The sequence below is a fragment of the Mercenaria mercenaria genome, unplaced genomic scaffold, assembly GCF_021730395.1.
Source record: "Mercenaria mercenaria strain notata unplaced genomic scaffold, MADL_Memer_1 contig_3037, whole genome shotgun sequence".
NCBI lineage: Eukaryota > Metazoa > Mollusca > Bivalvia > Venerida > Veneridae > Mercenaria > Mercenaria mercenaria.
The window spans coordinates 38,876-56,729 of NW_026461140.1; the positions used below are offsets into that span (position 1 = coordinate 38,876).

Here is a 17,854-nt window from a genome sequence, read left to right on the forward strand (position 1 = left end):
ATCCCCCGCCGAAAGGGTTTGTGGTGAGGAATGGCAAAAGATATATCCGGCAAAAAGTTAAGGATGTTACTAAGAAGCAAATAATTTCATTAGTCAAAATTAATTTAACAGAAAATGAATGCTTTTATTTGGGGGGGGGGGTGGGGAGGGGGGTTGGGGGCAGCGGGGGTGACCAGGTGAGGGTACAAAACTTCACATGTTGATTATAAATATTGATGGAAGTTGAAAATGGGGTGGGGGATGCATGATCGGGGTGGTGGGCATGACTGGATGGAGGAGTGAGGTGGGGGAACGGTACAACTTTGCATGTTGATTAATATTCATTGAAAGTTGGGGGACAAAAATAAAAAAGGAATGAAATTTTTATTTTGGGGTGGGGGGAGGGGTTGTGACCAAGGCAAGGTGGTGACCAGGTGTGGGTACACAACTTCACATGTTTATAATAAGTGTTCATGGAAAAAAATGAAAGAAGTTTAATGAAATTCTACCAATTTGTTTGGTTTGTTATGTACAAAACTGTGGATTTTCAAACAATTAAAGGGCAATAACTCTAAAATTAGTAAAGAGATCCGGACGAAATTCTGTGTGCTCAACCACATTATGGTGATCAAAATTCAACTTAAGTTTCATAGTTCTAGGTCAAATATATTACAAGATATAAAGCATAAATCGCCATACCTATAGTACCCTATATAGTTAACACAAGAAATTTCTAAGGGCCATAACTCTGGTGTTACTAGGGCAATCTGACTGAAACTTGACAAGCCGCATAATCTTATAATGGTAAACATGTATATGAAGTTTTATTTAAATATTCCCAACCGCTTCCTAGAATTTTCATTAAATTAAGGGCAATAACTCTAAGGAAAATTGACCAATTAAAAAAAATGCCGGGCATCATCGAAGTATTTTGGTTCATATTTATTTCAAGTTTTATGAAATTCTACCGGCTTGTTACTGAGAAATGGCTGCAGACGTGGATTTTTCATTAAGTCAAGGGCAGTAACTCTGAGGGAAATTGACCAATCCAAAACAAACTTAAAGGGCATCATCGCAGTATGTTGGTTCATGTTTATTATAAGTTGTATGAAATTCTACCTGCTAGTTACTGAGAAATGGCTGCGGATGGACGGACGGACGGACGCACGGACGGACAACGCCATTTCAATACCTCACTCCCGATTTCATCGGCGGGGGATAATAAGTTAAAATAATGTCAACCAGTTAACACACTAATTTGTTAAATAGTCTGGGTTTTTTTGGGCAGAAAAATAAAGGATGTTCTGTCTTTGGTGAAGAATACAGTTCATCAAATACATTTTCTTCTTTTTCTCGGAACAGAATTTTACAACTTAGTCAAGTATTTGAAGTGATACAATTCCTCTATGAAGGAAACGGCATAAAAATCTGCAGTCTGCTTTTTTGAAGGGCGAGCTTTATAAGTGTATCAATGCTTTCTGAACAAATAACCAATTCTTGAACTACATCAGTTTTAATTCAGTGGGGTAGGAAACAGATACCCAAAAATGACTGTGTGTAACTTTTTTCTGACAATTTAGGGAAAATATACTTTAGTAGATAAAGGGACTCCCACTCTGCACATAAAAGTTTGGCTCATTTGAAGTATTGATGAGTTTTGTTTTGTTTTTGTTGGGTTTAACATCGCTACGACACAAGTTAAATCATATCGCGACTTTCCAGCTTTGATGGCTTAGGAAGACACCAGCTTCCCCTCCGTGCATCATTTCATCACGAGCCGGCACCTTGGTAGAACCAACGACCTTCCATAAGCCAGCTGGATAGCTCCCTTACAGGAAGAATTACACGCTCCGAGTGAGGCTCGAACCCACTGTCAGGATACGAGTTATAAGTCCCAGGGAAGTGCTTACGCCTTTAGTATCTTGAACAATGAAATGGGTTCAATTGCTAAGATGAATATGTCTTAGACTAGCTGACAAACGAAATAGAATGTCCTTTGTTAAAACGTATGGCAGGTGAGACCAAATATCTCATATATAGAATTTTCCTCTGGCTATCTTGCTTTAATTATTCGTGTACCAATGATTTGTAAAAGATTTCTATTACAAGCTAAATAATTTCAGGGATCAGGCAAATCACTAAATGTTTCAAACTAACAATCTTTAATTAATAATCATAAGCTCAAACTCCTATAGGCTGGAGACTCTATACTTGACTGGTCTTTTTGTTGAAGTTCAATGTCTTTGAATCAACAACATACGAGTCCTATCGCATAGATGCTCGGCCTCTGTCCTCTTAATTGAAGTTACAACTCTATATGAATGCCCTGGCTCCTGGAATGTTCAGCGCCTATATGCTATCATAGGTATATTCCCGATGCCTTGGCTGTACTTCGCTCATAATGTTGAACCGTCTAAAGCTGGAACTCTCCTACTAGCTCAGTAGATTACCAAACTCTGGGTCTCTGTCTCAGCTTTTCGATGCTCGGCCTATATTTGCTATCGTCTATAGCATTCAACTACTGTTAAGGTAAAATTCCTATGCGCTTGCCCTATAGCTCGAAACTTTGAAATTCTGCAACTCTTCTTTAGTCTATGAATTTCAAACATCTTCTTTTTAATAATTTATCCGCCCTGACAAGTAGTTGCAATAACTTCTTTATCAAGGTACTGGGATAAATTATTAGTTGTATCCTCGATGTGTCTTCTTCTATCGCTGGATACAGAATGATCTCTCTGATGATGATAAGTAAGTTTATTTATACTCGCTGCCGGGTAAGCCCATATGAGCGAGAATATCTGCGCCATCGTCTTCATCGTAGAGTGTCGACGGTCGTCTTTTCATGCTGATCTGTCGTAATCCTCTCGGAGTACCATATTCTGCGTGCGTAGACAACTCTGAACTGAGGAAGGTAAACCACCCTTCTTAGGACCACTGCTCCCGCCCTTCGTTACGACTCCAACAGCTGACATCAATATAATTATGGTGACTTCCGGTGGAGCCGAATGCCTTCTCCGCGATGTGCGCGCGGCGGGAGCTCAGGAGAAGAATGCTCTCTCTGTCATCCATCTACCTATTTATACCTTAGCAGACGTGCTACTTATAGAACTTGTTTCTGATTGGTCCAAAATTATATATAGTGTTTTACAACGAGTACTTGCTCTAACAAATATCTGGTTCCATTTAACTGTTGTATATGACATAATATGTGATGCTGGTATCCAGCTATCGACATAATAAACCCAAATCAGTCACAAATGACCCAAATCCTATTATTAACAGCAATTCAACAATAGTTATAGCAATGATAGCATGAAAAGAGAGTCAAGCATTATCTGTGCTTATATGTAGCATTATCAATATATCAAACATACAAATTATTCTGACACCCACATAAGTATTGATTAGAGAGTTGACATACATCGGTTGTATTACAAAGTTGGGGAATGACAGCGGCGTAAATGTATATGTGTACGACTACGTACATGTATTATGTACTTCGAACAAAAGACAATAACGAATAACGTATCATCGGTTAATATTAATACCAAGTCTCATAGTCATGGCAAAGCTGAGTTTGACCACCCTACAAATGGTTTGGTATAATGTCATTTTGAATATTGAAACTTTCTAAATAAATAGAATATTTCCACAATGACATAATACATTTGCCTCCTCTAATTTGCGCTTCATAGGTTTAGTTTATACTTATTTGTCGCCCAGTGTGGAAGTTTTACACAAATTTGGAATCACAACCATATTTCATAGGAAACTTGGAGCCATCAAATTATTTGTTATTTATTTCTATTCTCGAAAACGTTATGAAAGTTACGATTTTCTATAGATTCCCATTATGAAAATTCGCGTGAGGTCTTATTTTTCAAATCAGTCGAGCAAACACTCAAGTACACGACCCTATCTTTTTTAATGTGGTCAAAGTATATTCTCAGGTTTTGAAATACCAGGGTTCTGTACCAGTACAAACCTGTTCTCCACAAGTGACTGCCAACTTCCCCATATGAACCAAAGGCGGAGGACGAATGATTTCAGACACGATGTCTTTTATCAAATCGTTATGAGCGAGGAGCGAGGAGCGAACTCACGACTCCGAGATCCGCAAGTCTGTGCTCTTCCTACTGAGTTAGGTGGCGAGTGGTCTAGATATTAAACAGGAAATACGTTCGCTTCGCTCTTAACAAATACAAGTATTTTATTCTGTTCCATATCCTATGGTTTGAAAGACAGTATTGTTACAATTTGACTTCTATTCAAGCAAGGATATCAACATACATGTACATATTGCTTCTCGTGCAGTCATTATGTTGCCCATTAAAACTAAATTTAAAAACGGCATGTAAACTTTTTACCTTGTGCTTAATTGGCTACACCGTAAAAAGTTCTTATTATGCATAGCCTGTTTATATGATACTGTTTACAGAAGAAATAAAGTTATGGTTTGCAAAGACGCATAAAAATTGCTTTTCGCAATTTTATTGTAAAATTTATGTAAATCGATGTTTCGCACCAAGTTTTTATGTACTTAAATAAAGTGGAAACGAGTCTGAGCAAAATCTGACAGGCCAAGCTCCTCTTATTTTCTAATGGCCGTCCCCGAATTATTGAATCTGAACAAAAAAACCACCATCAGTGTTTTAATTCCCCGGATGTTGGAGACCCGTGAGGCATATGGTATCCGTTGTCCTTTTGTCCTTCACCCTGAAAAACTGTCGTTTCAAGCTTATTTTACAGTTCTAATTAAAAACTGGATATAAATCATCAAATTCAAGTGAGCATGCCTCTTAGACAACAACGAATAACGTTTCATTAGTTCATATTAATACCAAGCATCATAGTCATGGCACAGAGTTAGACAACCCGAGCTTATCGCATGGTTCGATTATGTGAGACATTTTCTGTAAACTGGCTATATTTTTCGTTAAAATTATTGGTATTCAAAATGTGTCAATGTTTTGAGAAAACATCTCGAAACTGATCAAAGTACGTATACATATGCGTAGTCGTGTACATTTCCATTTACGCCGAAAAGGTCTAATTATTTTGATATGTAACAAAGGTATATAAAAATCGTTACATCTGTATATATTGAATATCATGAAATATTTATTCCGCATATCCTTTCAGAAATCAGATATACAACAAATAAATAAAACTGAGCTGATAGTGCACATAAATGAATAATGAAATGGATCCAGAAGCCTTTTTACCATATACAGTACATTAAACACTTTAATGAGAAAACAGATGGAGATATAGTGTATATTTGTTAATTGTGTTAGATCTGTTGTGTTTTCATATAAGAGAAATAAAAGTATTAAATACAGTTAAGGTTTCTATGAAACTTCTGCATTGATTAATACCGGATAATATTTCACTTTATCATCGACTTTTTAAAAGTTAGTTTTTCAGTAAATTATCTCACATAAACATCTGCGACAGTGATGCAAAGAAATTTGTTATCGAAAGAATATCTAATTTGTGTATATGTGTTCTTCTTAGGTAAGAGGATATTTCAGTTATTTTTGCAAATATCACCGTCGTTTCAAATGATGGGAAAAGGACACCGCCAATAAAAAAGACTTATTGTTATATTAATACTGAATTCAAAATCACCCATGAAATAAGTTCAAATAATTTTGAAATTGCCACATTTTCTAATTATAGAATCACATGATGTTCTAATTATGCACCCCAAAAACCCTACCCACCGATGAAATTAAGTGGAAAAGGACATTTTCGGTATAGTTGTGTGGGAAAAAGCAATCTTTACAAATATGAACTTATACAGTAAACCCATGACAATAGGAGAGCTTGGATCATTGTGTTTTATTTCACAATAACATTGCTGTTTGCGGAAAGAACTTTTAATACCCTTTATACATATACATATACCCAGTTACGTTACTAGTTAACCTTTGAACCGCCTCGGTAGCCTAGTGGTAGAGCGTCCGCTTCGAGTGCGGAGGTCGTGGGTTCGATCCCCGGCCGCGTCATACCAAAGACGTAAAAATGGTACTAGTAGCTTCCTCGCTTGGCGCTCAGCATTAAGAGGATAGTGCTAGGGCTGGTTAGCCCGGTGTCAGTATAATGTGACTGAGCGGGGTATCATACCACGTGTCTACGGCGTGATATTCCAGTGAGGCAGCACTATAAAGTTGGGCTACAAGTAGACACCGTCGTTTATATGACTGAAAAATTGTTGAAATACACGTTAAACTCGAACACACACACACACACACATAACCTTTGGCTCGACAGCAAACAGACGTGCAACGTTATTCACTACACTCTAACCTGAGTATATGAATTCTTTTGCCAGAATCAGTCCTTTGGTCGCAGAGACAATAGAATATTGGCGACAGGAAGCAGAAAAGGAGAAAGAGGATGGTATGATACAATTAGATATAGTTCACTCATTGACAGTATTCACGTATTACATCATATGACTAGTATTAAAGCTTGAAATGTTTAAACGTTGTTAACCAAACACATATATTGCTAAAACAAATGATGTTTATTATCAAGATTTTAGATACTGGTGGTTAAAATCTTTATCAAATACAGTGTTCTTAAACATGAATGTCAAAATTTATGCCAAAATTTAGAAGTTAGACATAACTCTATGAAAGTTTATTTTGAATCGAACCTATATTACAATTGCTGCGATTGGTTTGGAGACAATAGGTGTACATAGATAAAGTTATTGCGATAACGCCTTTTGAATATTTCAAGTATTTATAATGATTTTAGCCAGAGCAAATGGATATCATGATTTAACTGGAACACACAATGTCATCTGCCTTGATGTATCAGATAGCATGAAAGAAGGAGATACATGGAGCCAAGCTGAGAATTTCTTTAAAGACTATTTGAAAGGTAGGAGTCGATTTGATAATAGGAATTCGGTCAGATTTTATCAACTTATCATGGCCATTTATTGAATTATTTTAAAATCAAATAGCAAACGTAGAACTTGAAGCAGAATAAAACCGCAGTTGAATCTAACTTTTAGTTACTGCAACAAATTACCTTGCAAATATTGTAATTATTATGGCATTTCCGAAGTAAGTTTGTGAAAATACTTTGTTTATATACTTTAATAAAGCATGTCATATGATTTGTCTACAGCACTATATATTAATACTGATAGGCTTAAGTCAGAATCCGACCAAACCACAGACATTTGGAGGTCAAGCCCTCCACCCCACCCAAAATTTTATGTCTTTCTAAACACACGGAGCAAATAATCTCAAACAGTGAATACATTTTGTTACAAATTCAGCATGTTTTAAAAATAACCATTTACTACCAATGCAGTAAAAAGTAAAGACAAACTACTCCAAACGTTTCCAAGGAATACGAAAATAGATCCGAGCTTGGTTTTGCCAACAGAGCCGGGACACAGACGATATCATCAGTGGTTATAATAAAAATATTCGCTTTCGAAGTCATCTGACGCGATGGCCGAGACGTCTTTGGCGCTGGTTCATAATGCTCTACGTCTTTTTTTTGTCAGAGCCGCGGCTTCGCTCCCCGCTGTGGGTATTTCTCTTCTCTTTTTTTCGAATATTTTTATCTTAAGATTATAACATTAAAAAGAATATGAAACAATACATTGGAAAAAAGCGGGGAGCGAACCCGCAGCCCTGCAAAAAGAAATGCAATATTAAGAACCAGCGCCTCAGACCTCTCGGCAATCACAGTAGATGCCTTCGAAGTTAACCATTTATGATATAGTCTGTGTCCCGGCTCTGTTGGTAACACCAGTCTCTGGTTGTATTGAAACACTCGGAGTAGGTTGTCTTTACTTTAAATGGTATTTTTTAAAACATGCTGAATTTGTAACAAAACAAATTCAATGTTTGAGATAAGTGTTCAGTGTGTTTTGTAAGACTAAAAATATTGCCTGATATTAGGCAGGGGCGGAGATGGGAAGGGGGTTTGAACTCCAAGCGTCTGTGGACCAAACATGCTAATACAATAACATGATTTTTTTTAAATATTTTATAGGAATGGCAAAGTTAAAAAAGGGAGGTATCGATCATGAGAATGTTGCTTTGGTGACATTTGGTGGAGAAGTACGGGTGCAAGAGAGATTAACCAAAGATTTTGAAAAACTGCAAGAAAAATTTGGTATTTCATTTCATGTAGACAAGTATATACAATGCTAAGTCACTGATAGCAATTGTCGTGTAAAATTATACGCAGTCATTTCCTCAGAAAACTTATCTTCATTGCAATGTTTTAAATTAACTTTATAAATGGATATATAGATGAATGGATTTTAATGCTAACTAGATTTCATGTCTTTTGTTTTATGCATATATGATTTCTTTAATTTCTGTTAAATATTTGTTATTATGATCATAACGCTGTTCATTCTAGTCCTAAGAGGGCCCAGTGGAAGATAAGCTTAGCTAAATTGTATACCCTCTATAAATTAAGAATTTAAATACTTACTCACTCACTTACTTACTTACTTACTTACTTATATACTCGTAGCAGACTGCTTGAACATGTATTGTAGAGCAAGATAAAATGCCAATCAAACCAAATATGAAAAAAGCAGGCAAATATGTTTACTCGTATTTACTAATATTCGTTATCTTCATATAAAAGTGCAGAAAATCACATGATTAAATTTGATGTTGAGCACGAGAAAATGGGGTCGAATCCTTCCCGATTCAGCAATACTAGCCGTTAAATCAGGCATTATTTTTCTGTAAGTGCATTTCATTTCTCAACTTGTGACTTAGCCCACAACCTGCCCATTCGGACGAGCTTTCCGATGCTGTATGGAACAACTATCAAAAGCTCTTCGATTATTAGAAAACTGCGACCAAAATTTTGATCTGAGATTTGACGCTAGTAAACCAGTTAAAACCATCCGATGGTGATTTGGGCAGTAATTGTTCTCTTGCGGTGCTCTGCTATGATCCTTTATACGAAAGTGTGTTTCTATTTCTTCTGATTAATTGGATATACGTATTCTAATCTTTGAACATGTGTATATTTTATGTCATTTTGTATGAATGGCTTCACAACACGTGTATCATTGAAGGTTCCATGTGCACCGCCGTTTGAATACATCTGCGGATGTCTCTGAATTGCTTTTTGTACTTTTAGCATGTGTAATTGTTGAGTTCTGCTCAGCCCGGGACTAGAGAGCGTGGACGGTAGCATGCATTTCCACTACCGTCCATGAACAGGCTCAATCAAACCGAGCCTGCAACATTTTCGTATTTGTCGTGTTGAGCGACCTGTGAAGTTTCCACTTTTTCTATTTTATTATTACAGCAGCGTTGTTTGTGCCGTGTGGCGGCCGTGAAAAGTCTCCCCGTACATTCAATCAGGGCTGTTATATTTCGATCTTCTCAGATCGTTCGGCACGACTTTTATGTCGTGTTAATGGTACTGTTTAGTTTCTAGGCCTGACCATTTCGGCCTGGGTGGTTCCAATACTCACGCTGTCATAACCTTGGGTATTGTATAATCACCCCTTGGATATGGTGCCTGCTTTTTAATTTTGTCTTTTGACAGTTCCTGTGATATGCAGGCCCCATAACCTCAAATCCCCTTTCTAAATTCCATTGTGTTTAGTTCAGCCCATTGTTTTTTCGTTTAGGGCAAACCCATTACTTTATCTGGGGACCAACCGCCGCTTTTCATGGAATTAATTACACGCCACAACCCGTGTATCATTGAAGGTTCCATGTGCACCGCCGTTTGAATACATCTGCGGATGTCCCTAAATTGCTTTTTGTACTTTTAGCATGTGTAAATGTTGAGTTCTGCTCAACCCGGGGCTAGAGGGCGTGGACGGTAGCATGCATTTCCACTACCGTCCATGAACAGGCTCAATCAAACCGAGCCTGCAACATTTTCGTATTTGTCTACAGCTTTGAAACTTTGCACTCTTGCTTTCATCATATGTCAAGAACCATAACTCTGATATGCATTTTGTCAACATTATGGCCCTTTTTGTACTGAGAAAATTTTGTTTAGGTCCACTTTTTTTCAAAAACTATAAGAGGTACAGCTTTGAAACTTTGCACACTTGTGTAGGCAAACACTATAACTCTGATATGCATTTTTGTCAGAATCATAACCCTTTTGGTACTTAGACAATTTGAGTTTCTTTGTTAATTTTTTGTTTAAATTCACCTTTTCTCAAAAACTTTAAGAGCTACAGCTATGAAACTTTGCACACATTTTTATCATTATTAGATATCTATTTAGGCCAAGAACCATAACTTTAACCTGCATGTTGTCAGAATTATGACCCTTTTTGTACTTAGAAATTCTGAGCCGTAACTCATTTCTTACATACTATCCTGTACAGACGAGCAATGACACACGTAAGCGGTACTTTTGTTTCTCTCTCTTGCTCTCTCTCGTGATAATAAATATCCAAAAGCAAATCTGAAGTAATATAACGGCTAACATAATGGCATTTTGCGTGAATTTCCATAGGCGATGTTTTATTTTCAGATAAACTTACACCATCAGGCCCTACACAGATGTTTGGGGGTTTGTTATTAGCAGAAGCAGTGGCTCTGACGTCAAAGTGTAAGTTAAAAACAGACTTTATTTATAGATATAAATTTTATTAAAATGTTACCACAGTTCTAAGAATATTATGGCGTTTTATTTTTATAATTTCTCTTCACAAATTTATAGAAAAGATGATCAATAGATATATAACCCGGACGGTCTTTTACTTGTCTTTCTTACTTATAAGGAAATAATCATCTTCTTTTAGGATGTGGAAAAATGTTTCTTTTTCTGCCACATGTGTTTGTAAATATTCGTGCTAAACTATATGCAAACAGATCAATGGAGATAAAATGACGATTTGAATATGCAAGCAATTAAATTCCATCAATGATGACTTTAGATTTTTATAATATTTCAAACGAATAAAGCTGCAAAATTATGGATTCAAATTTAAAATCCTTCAAGTCTCTGTAGACATTTACTACACCAGTAAGTATAATATAAATGATATAAATTTGTTCTTAAGCCTAAGTAGAATTGAAAAGATCATCGTTAATGAACTCTTAAATGTAAATGTAAAGACTTGCATGAAAATGACGTTACGCATCCGATATGAAAGTTAATATGGAAAATTATTCATGTTTTAGTTTCTATTATAACTAAATGGCGTTTATAAATGAGTATTTAATAATGTACAATGATTCTTGAGCCATTGAATATGATGTGATATTTACCGGAAGAGGGCAATATCTTCCGATGAATATCACATTATATCCAATGGCGCAAGAGCCAATAACTGTTTTATAATATGAAAAAAAAAACCCAAATATTTGTTGCTTGAAAGTAATAATAAATAACTTCCATTCTATTTTTCGAAAGTCATGTTTAATTGGGAAAACCCACTAACCATTAAACATGAAATATATTTTGAAAGATGATGAGCGGTTTCAGCCAATGAAATTAAGGTTATTGTAGAACATATAATGATACATTACAATACATTCAAATAATGTAGCATCAATGTGAAAAGCAGCAACTGAAAATTATTTTTCGATCGATTATTACTTAATTTCTTGATTAATGGGAGGTATAAAGTGATTAACATACTTCCGAAAACAAAGTATTAAACTAAAACTTATTACCTGTTATTGTTGACTTTCAGCAACATTAATTTAAGATATTTACATTATATTTCCTTTCCATTTGTAAACTATATAATATTATGAATTGCATATAATTTGTAGCATTAAGCTTTAAACTCAGCTTCCCGGCCATTCTGTTCACCAGACGGAACAACTGCGACGTCATCTTAGGAACATTCTCCCTGACTATACGCGGACGTCGTCAAAACAGCGGTCGGTGATCAATAAGCAGCGATGACGTAACTTTCGCGCCTTTCCGTTTGTTGTTCATACGAAATGAACGTCAAAAATTCCAGTGGAAAAGAATAGGGCGAATGTAAATATTGCCAAATTAAGCGCACGCATATTTTGTTTATCTTGCAGTTTCCTTTGCAATTGCAAATGATGTCCATATCAGACCAAAGATCATTTTTATAACTGACGGCAAGCCGACTGGTATAATTCCATTCTCTGCTGAAGAAGATATTGGTAATCCTGATACAACCGAAATGGTATTCGATGTTTGTTAATTTACGTAGTTTATAGTTGACTTAATTAAATTGTGATTTAAGTGTAATTACAACGAAACTGACGACGAAATCTGCCCTCAGCGTAAGTTGTGTTAAGTTGCGCAGATTGTGTGTTGCTTCTAACCTTTGGAAACTTTAAAAACCTGGAAAGTTGCCACCGTTTAGGATCAAATGGTTGACAACTGCCATTAAATGTGCTACATTGTCAAGAATTAGAACATCGTAACTAAACGTCCTTCTTACCTTTTTTTATATGAAGCAATATCTCCGTGAACCAGTATCGTTCAATTTCACAGATTTTTGTTCGAACGACTCACTGTCGGATTTTAACATCCGCCCCTCCCCATACCACTCATGCATTTTCATATTATCTCGTTCATTGCCTTCGATTTGTCATAATTAGAAAAACACCGATAGCTAATCATTCAATATTTTAAGTATTTTTGCTTGCGATACATGCCCTAATCGATTGTCTCTGCTCTCGGTTAATAGACATGTATTCAACTCCGCCACACTTTCTTTTGTGTTTTAGAGAGCAATTTTCATCATTTTCCTGTTATTTTTAATCATCCAAATAACATAAATTCGATATTACATTGCAGACCAAAGGTCAAATAATAAAAGAGGTAAAGCGAATTAAATTGGAACAAGTGGATATACATTGTGTTTATGTTGGCCAGGGCGATTCGGTATGTCTGTTATTGTTTCTATTTATTTCAGGGTTCTTTGTTGAGCAATTCAAATATTAAAGGACTTTCAATATTACGTAGAAAACTGCCCATTTGCTTTGAACGAAAGATTTTTAGTATCGTTAAATAAAAGTTTTAAAAGCTGCTGCTTACATACTTAATCCACCTACTTTTACGTAGTCTTTGTGCTGATGGTTTATACTCTTAACATAATGTAAGTTACTATCTTAAAACCATTGATATGTGTTGTTCAGTCTTTTTAAGTCGCTGTGTGACAAACAGTCAGTAAAAATTAAGAATATGTACATTTTTGCCTCACATGAAACAACTTTAAACTGAAGGCGAATAAAATTGTATTTGGAAAGTTGGTATGATTCTATTCAAAATAAACAGCAAACGTAGAATCCATGGAAGCATTTCGCAAATCGAATTCTGCATTGCCATGCGCCGTAGACAAATCAATTATTATCATAAAAACTCGATCTTTTAATACAATGTTTGCTTGAAAGACATAGCTCTTCATATTTTGCATATACGTTTGCAGTGTTGCAAGAAATTGACGTTTTCTACCACGTACAATTTGTTTGAGATGTGGACCAGTGTTTGTTTATCTTAACATGGAATAGAAGACGAAATCTGCCCTTAAAAACGTACCTGGCATGTAATTTCATGTTGATATTTTCAGCGTGCGGAAGAGTTTCTGAGGTCTGTGTCAAGAGCTAGTGTGAATAAAAAGGTGATGTCGTCGACAGATGGAAAGGAATTGTCATATCAAAACTTTTCTGAAGTAAGTTTATTTGTCTGAAGAAAAGTAAAACAAGCGTATTGTACTAGTCATATTAATCTTTTGAAGTAAACCGTTCAAATGATTGAGCATATTCTAATCGTTGTATGAAAGAAACAATGTATCATGTGACACATATAAATTAGAATTTCTTTAAATAATATATTTTAAATTCATATTTTAACTGACTATTATACCTTGAATAATATATCATATTTTTAGTGTTCCTCAGAAACTCGAAAGATGAAACTCGGATCTTTAGGGAGTAAAAAGGTAAAATTTATTATGATCTCCTGATTTGATATTATTAACGATCTTCTCAAACGAATTACTACAAAAGTCATTAGTCAAAGTGCAGATTTGTTAGACAACAGGTTTCGACAACATTGACCTCCCTTTTACGTAATAAGGTACCATTGACATTTTACACAATTCTAAAGAACTCGAGTAATAGGAACATTGGACATATTTTCAGTTTGATCTTGATTAGTTATGAATTTATCGCCAAGACACGATTCTTCTTTCTTTCCTTCTAATTTTTACAAATGACATTTTTTGAAAACCACAAATACATAGTTGGTTTAATTTTCTGTCATGGCATATTCATAATATCAGCTTCCAAATAGTAATGGTTTATGCAATAGCTAAATATTTTACATATATAACTTATTTACGAAACTGATACAATACCCAGCTATATATTTTGATGTTTAAATTTAGCTTTTTACTACTGTTGTTTTCATATCATTTAGATCAATGTTATTGTGAAATATATGCGTTAATATGGAAGTTTTGCATTTACTGTGTAATATTTTTGCCTTTTCAGACTGGATTGTTGTCCCTGTTGAAAATGTTATCCCTTGACGACGACGACGACGACGATGATGATATATCATCTCTTCTAGACCTTCCGGATATTTCAGTAAATTGTCTATTATTTTAATCAAAGCCAATTTGTCCGTCCACTTGTCCATGCTAGCATGTATTAAGCACTTTAGATAACAGAAGTTGTTGCTCATTACAAAAGAAAGATTTTGACTGAATGTATTCATTTGGACTAAGCGAAAATAGGTAATACAGGGATATATGTCATTTTTTTTTGCTCACATATTCGTAACGAATTATTGCACATTTTCCTTATTCATTTCATTTTGTGTATCATTACAATGCTCTGTACCAACATGATCGTATTGTGTCAATCTATGAATATACAATGAAATATGGGGAACTGCTAATTCACAAATTCAAAATTTAAGAAGAATGATCTCCACTTAGTTTACGGTGTAAAATCTTTAAGTTAAACTTTGCAACTACATACTTAGAACAACCAAGAAAGTAGGCCTACAGTTGCCCATTAAGTACACTAAATTCAGAAAATGTGAACGAATTACTTTTTTAATTGATTATTACACTTACTTATAATTCAGATCATTGTTCACTTTTTGTAAAAAAAACAAGCTCAAGTTCTATAATGTAAAACGAAATAAAGAATGTTCAAAAGGCTGTATGACAATATTCACAAAATGAATTAAAATCTATTTTGGCAATAAAAGAAACAGTGAAATATTTACGACAATGACATATTCTCCCTGTTTGTTATTAGTTTCACAACCATTGGATATTTGCTTGTAAATGTAAAGCATGAGGAAATGGCGGCTTCAAGTGTCACTGGATGATATTTTATCAAAGAAACAAATATAAAAGACAGTATTCCATGAAACACGTCCGTCAATCTATTGCTTTCCTTAAACATTTCTGCCATTATAGCCCGTGTGGTAAAGTTCAAAGGATATACAAAGCCGTAATTATCGTAAACGAAAATGTGAATATTACTATGATATATCCATTGTAAACACGAAGATTTATCCTTTTGAAGTTTTCTGAGTCTCCTTAGATGCAGTAATTCATGAAGCACAAGTGTATGAAACAGACACGTCCAACATGACCGGACACTGAAGGAAGGGAATGTTAATCAAATACATTATATATCATTTATTCAATTATACTGCCATTGACTGTGCTATTCAAATGTTGCATGACTGAAAATCATGTTAAAAGGTAAAAGTTAAGGATAAATTTTCCGGAAGCACAGAACACCCAGACGACAACCACATAGTTTGTAAAATTCTGTTGATAAAATCTCTCTATGAAAATAATATGACATACCGCCAAATTATTCAACTGGATCCAGGACGAATTGATAACAGTGTAAAAGTCAACAATTCTTATTATAAACCTGACTAGAATTTCTATAATAAAACAAAATTATACTGGACAGAATCCTGTAATTCACGTCAATAATGGAATAGGTGTGTAAGAACCGTTAAATGGTATGCCGCGCCAAGAACCGGAAGTAAAATTTAGGTCTAAAATAAACAATTCAAGAAATGCAAGGAACGTGCTTTACGCGGTGACAGGCACTTATATCACGAAACCAGCATCGGGCTCGGCCCTCGTGATGGTATAGGATTATTAATATGGCAAGCAATTAACAAGATGCCTGTATAAAATGAAATAAAGGGAAAGAATCAAAACCATTGAACAAACGAGCCAAAAAAGAAAATTACAATATTCTTATCGTCTATGATTTATTATAATGATGAGCATATCGAAATGACTTCTCAGGATTATTTAACACAGTTGTTTAACAATACAATATAAATGATGACAATTTGCTACTTCTGATTATTTGCATACACAACTACCTTTGTTTGGAAATAAAAGTGTTTTGTGTAGTTTTCAGGAGAGTTTTGCAAGAGTGTTTGAAACTTGTTGGGGATTGATTGAGATTAGATGCTCACCATAAACTGGCTAAATCTTCCCAGTGGCGGTTTTGCCACTGACCGTTCCATGGCGATGCCCCACTCCGATCCATCAGATGTTTATAATGCTTGCTTTGTCTTTGGTGTGTGTGTGTGTGCGTGTGCGTGTGCGTGTGCGTGTGCGTGTGTGTGTGTGCATGTGCGTGTGCGTGTCGTAATCTTCTGAACGGGCTGTGAGTTGCGTTTATCAGGTATATTCACCAGTATCAGATGTATGATATATTGATAATAACATAGAAGGGTCAGTTTTAAATATCATGATTCATATTTATTTTCTAACTCATTACACCAGTATGTTTAATTAGATTTTTACACAACTTACATAAGAATTTCGTTTTCTTTTCAAGAAACTAGAAAAGATGATTGAGTCTCAAAGAAATATAGATTTCTACAAGGAGTGTGACGATAAAAGATACCCAGAAATTGGTAAAAGGGTGCGTCGGGGTAGGAATTGGATGTGGGGCGACCAGGATAGCAATGGTGTTGGCACTATCATCGGACATTCCCCGGATAGTATGTACAATAACAGTAAAGTTTTATATACCTAATGGGCAACATTACAAACTTGACTGAGCCTGATCTTTTCTGTATCAGTTTGGTGAATTATTTCTATTATAATACTGCAAATGAATTTCTCGGATTTTCATTGGTCAACATGCACGTTATATAAAACCGTATACCCACTGAGCGAATTTCCCCTTCAGCGGGCCCCTCTTCACTGACGGTATATACGGAAAGTGAATATCGATTTTGATTGGCCGTTGAGCAAGGCCATTTTTCAGTTTACATTAGAAACAAAATGGCGGATGTCTCTCGATTCGAAAATTAATTCAATGATTACCCTTCTTTGAGATGGTTTCATATCAATCATGGAGTTATTCTATACCTTAAATAAAGTTTATTTTCTGGAAAGATCGTCATTTTGTAGTTATTCATAGGAGACAAAGCAGTACGTGTCATGTTGTTCTTGCCAATAATGGCAATATTCACCAATCGATTTTAAGATGCACTGAAGCTTGTGTACAACGGGAACATAAACGACTGGTCACTGCAGATAAGTCTGCTTAGTCTGCATAAACTTATTAAATAAACAAAATGAATTACTCTCATTACACATTCAAATAACTAAATGGTATCACTTCATAAATTTATTTCTAATAAACCATAACAATACAGTCTGATAGCTTGAGTATGCAAATTTCATGGAGTAAAAAAACATTGACAACAAAAAAATTTAAAAAATGAATATAACAGCAAAAAAATTAAACAGAAGTTTTCTTTATAAACAAATTCACAATACAAAATCAATTCAACAGAAGAGCACTTGCCGCGAGTTTAGTCCAACAAATTTGACGCAATCCTAGGAAATATTGAGGTAATTTTTTCTAATGGGCAATATCCCCACTCGCGTCAA

General features: G+C 35.2%; 1 protein-coding gene across 1 annotated transcript in view; it reads left to right on the forward strand.

Moving 5' to 3' along the window:
* Nucleotides 1–17,854, forward strand: part of LOC128552690 (uncharacterized) — a gene marked incomplete at its 3' end in the record, with an annotated part of 37,347 nt that overhangs the window by 7,723 nt on the left and 11,770 nt on the right. Inside the window, exons 2-10 of the mRNA XM_053533732.1 lie at nt 6,317–6,384; nt 6,748–6,873; nt 8,008–8,130; nt 10,489–10,566; nt 12,000–12,127; nt 12,748–12,834; nt 13,520–13,621; nt 14,445–14,540; nt 16,788–16,953. Coding sequence (XP_053389707.1) covers nt 6,317–6,384; nt 6,748–6,873; nt 8,008–8,130; nt 10,489–10,566; nt 12,000–12,127; nt 12,748–12,834; nt 13,520–13,621; nt 14,445–14,540; nt 16,788–16,953 — 974 coding nt within the window. The remainder of the gene's footprint in view (nt 1–6,316; nt 6,385–6,747; nt 6,874–8,007; nt 8,131–10,488; nt 10,567–11,999; nt 12,128–12,747; nt 12,835–13,519; nt 13,622–14,444; nt 14,541–16,787; nt 16,954–17,854) is intronic.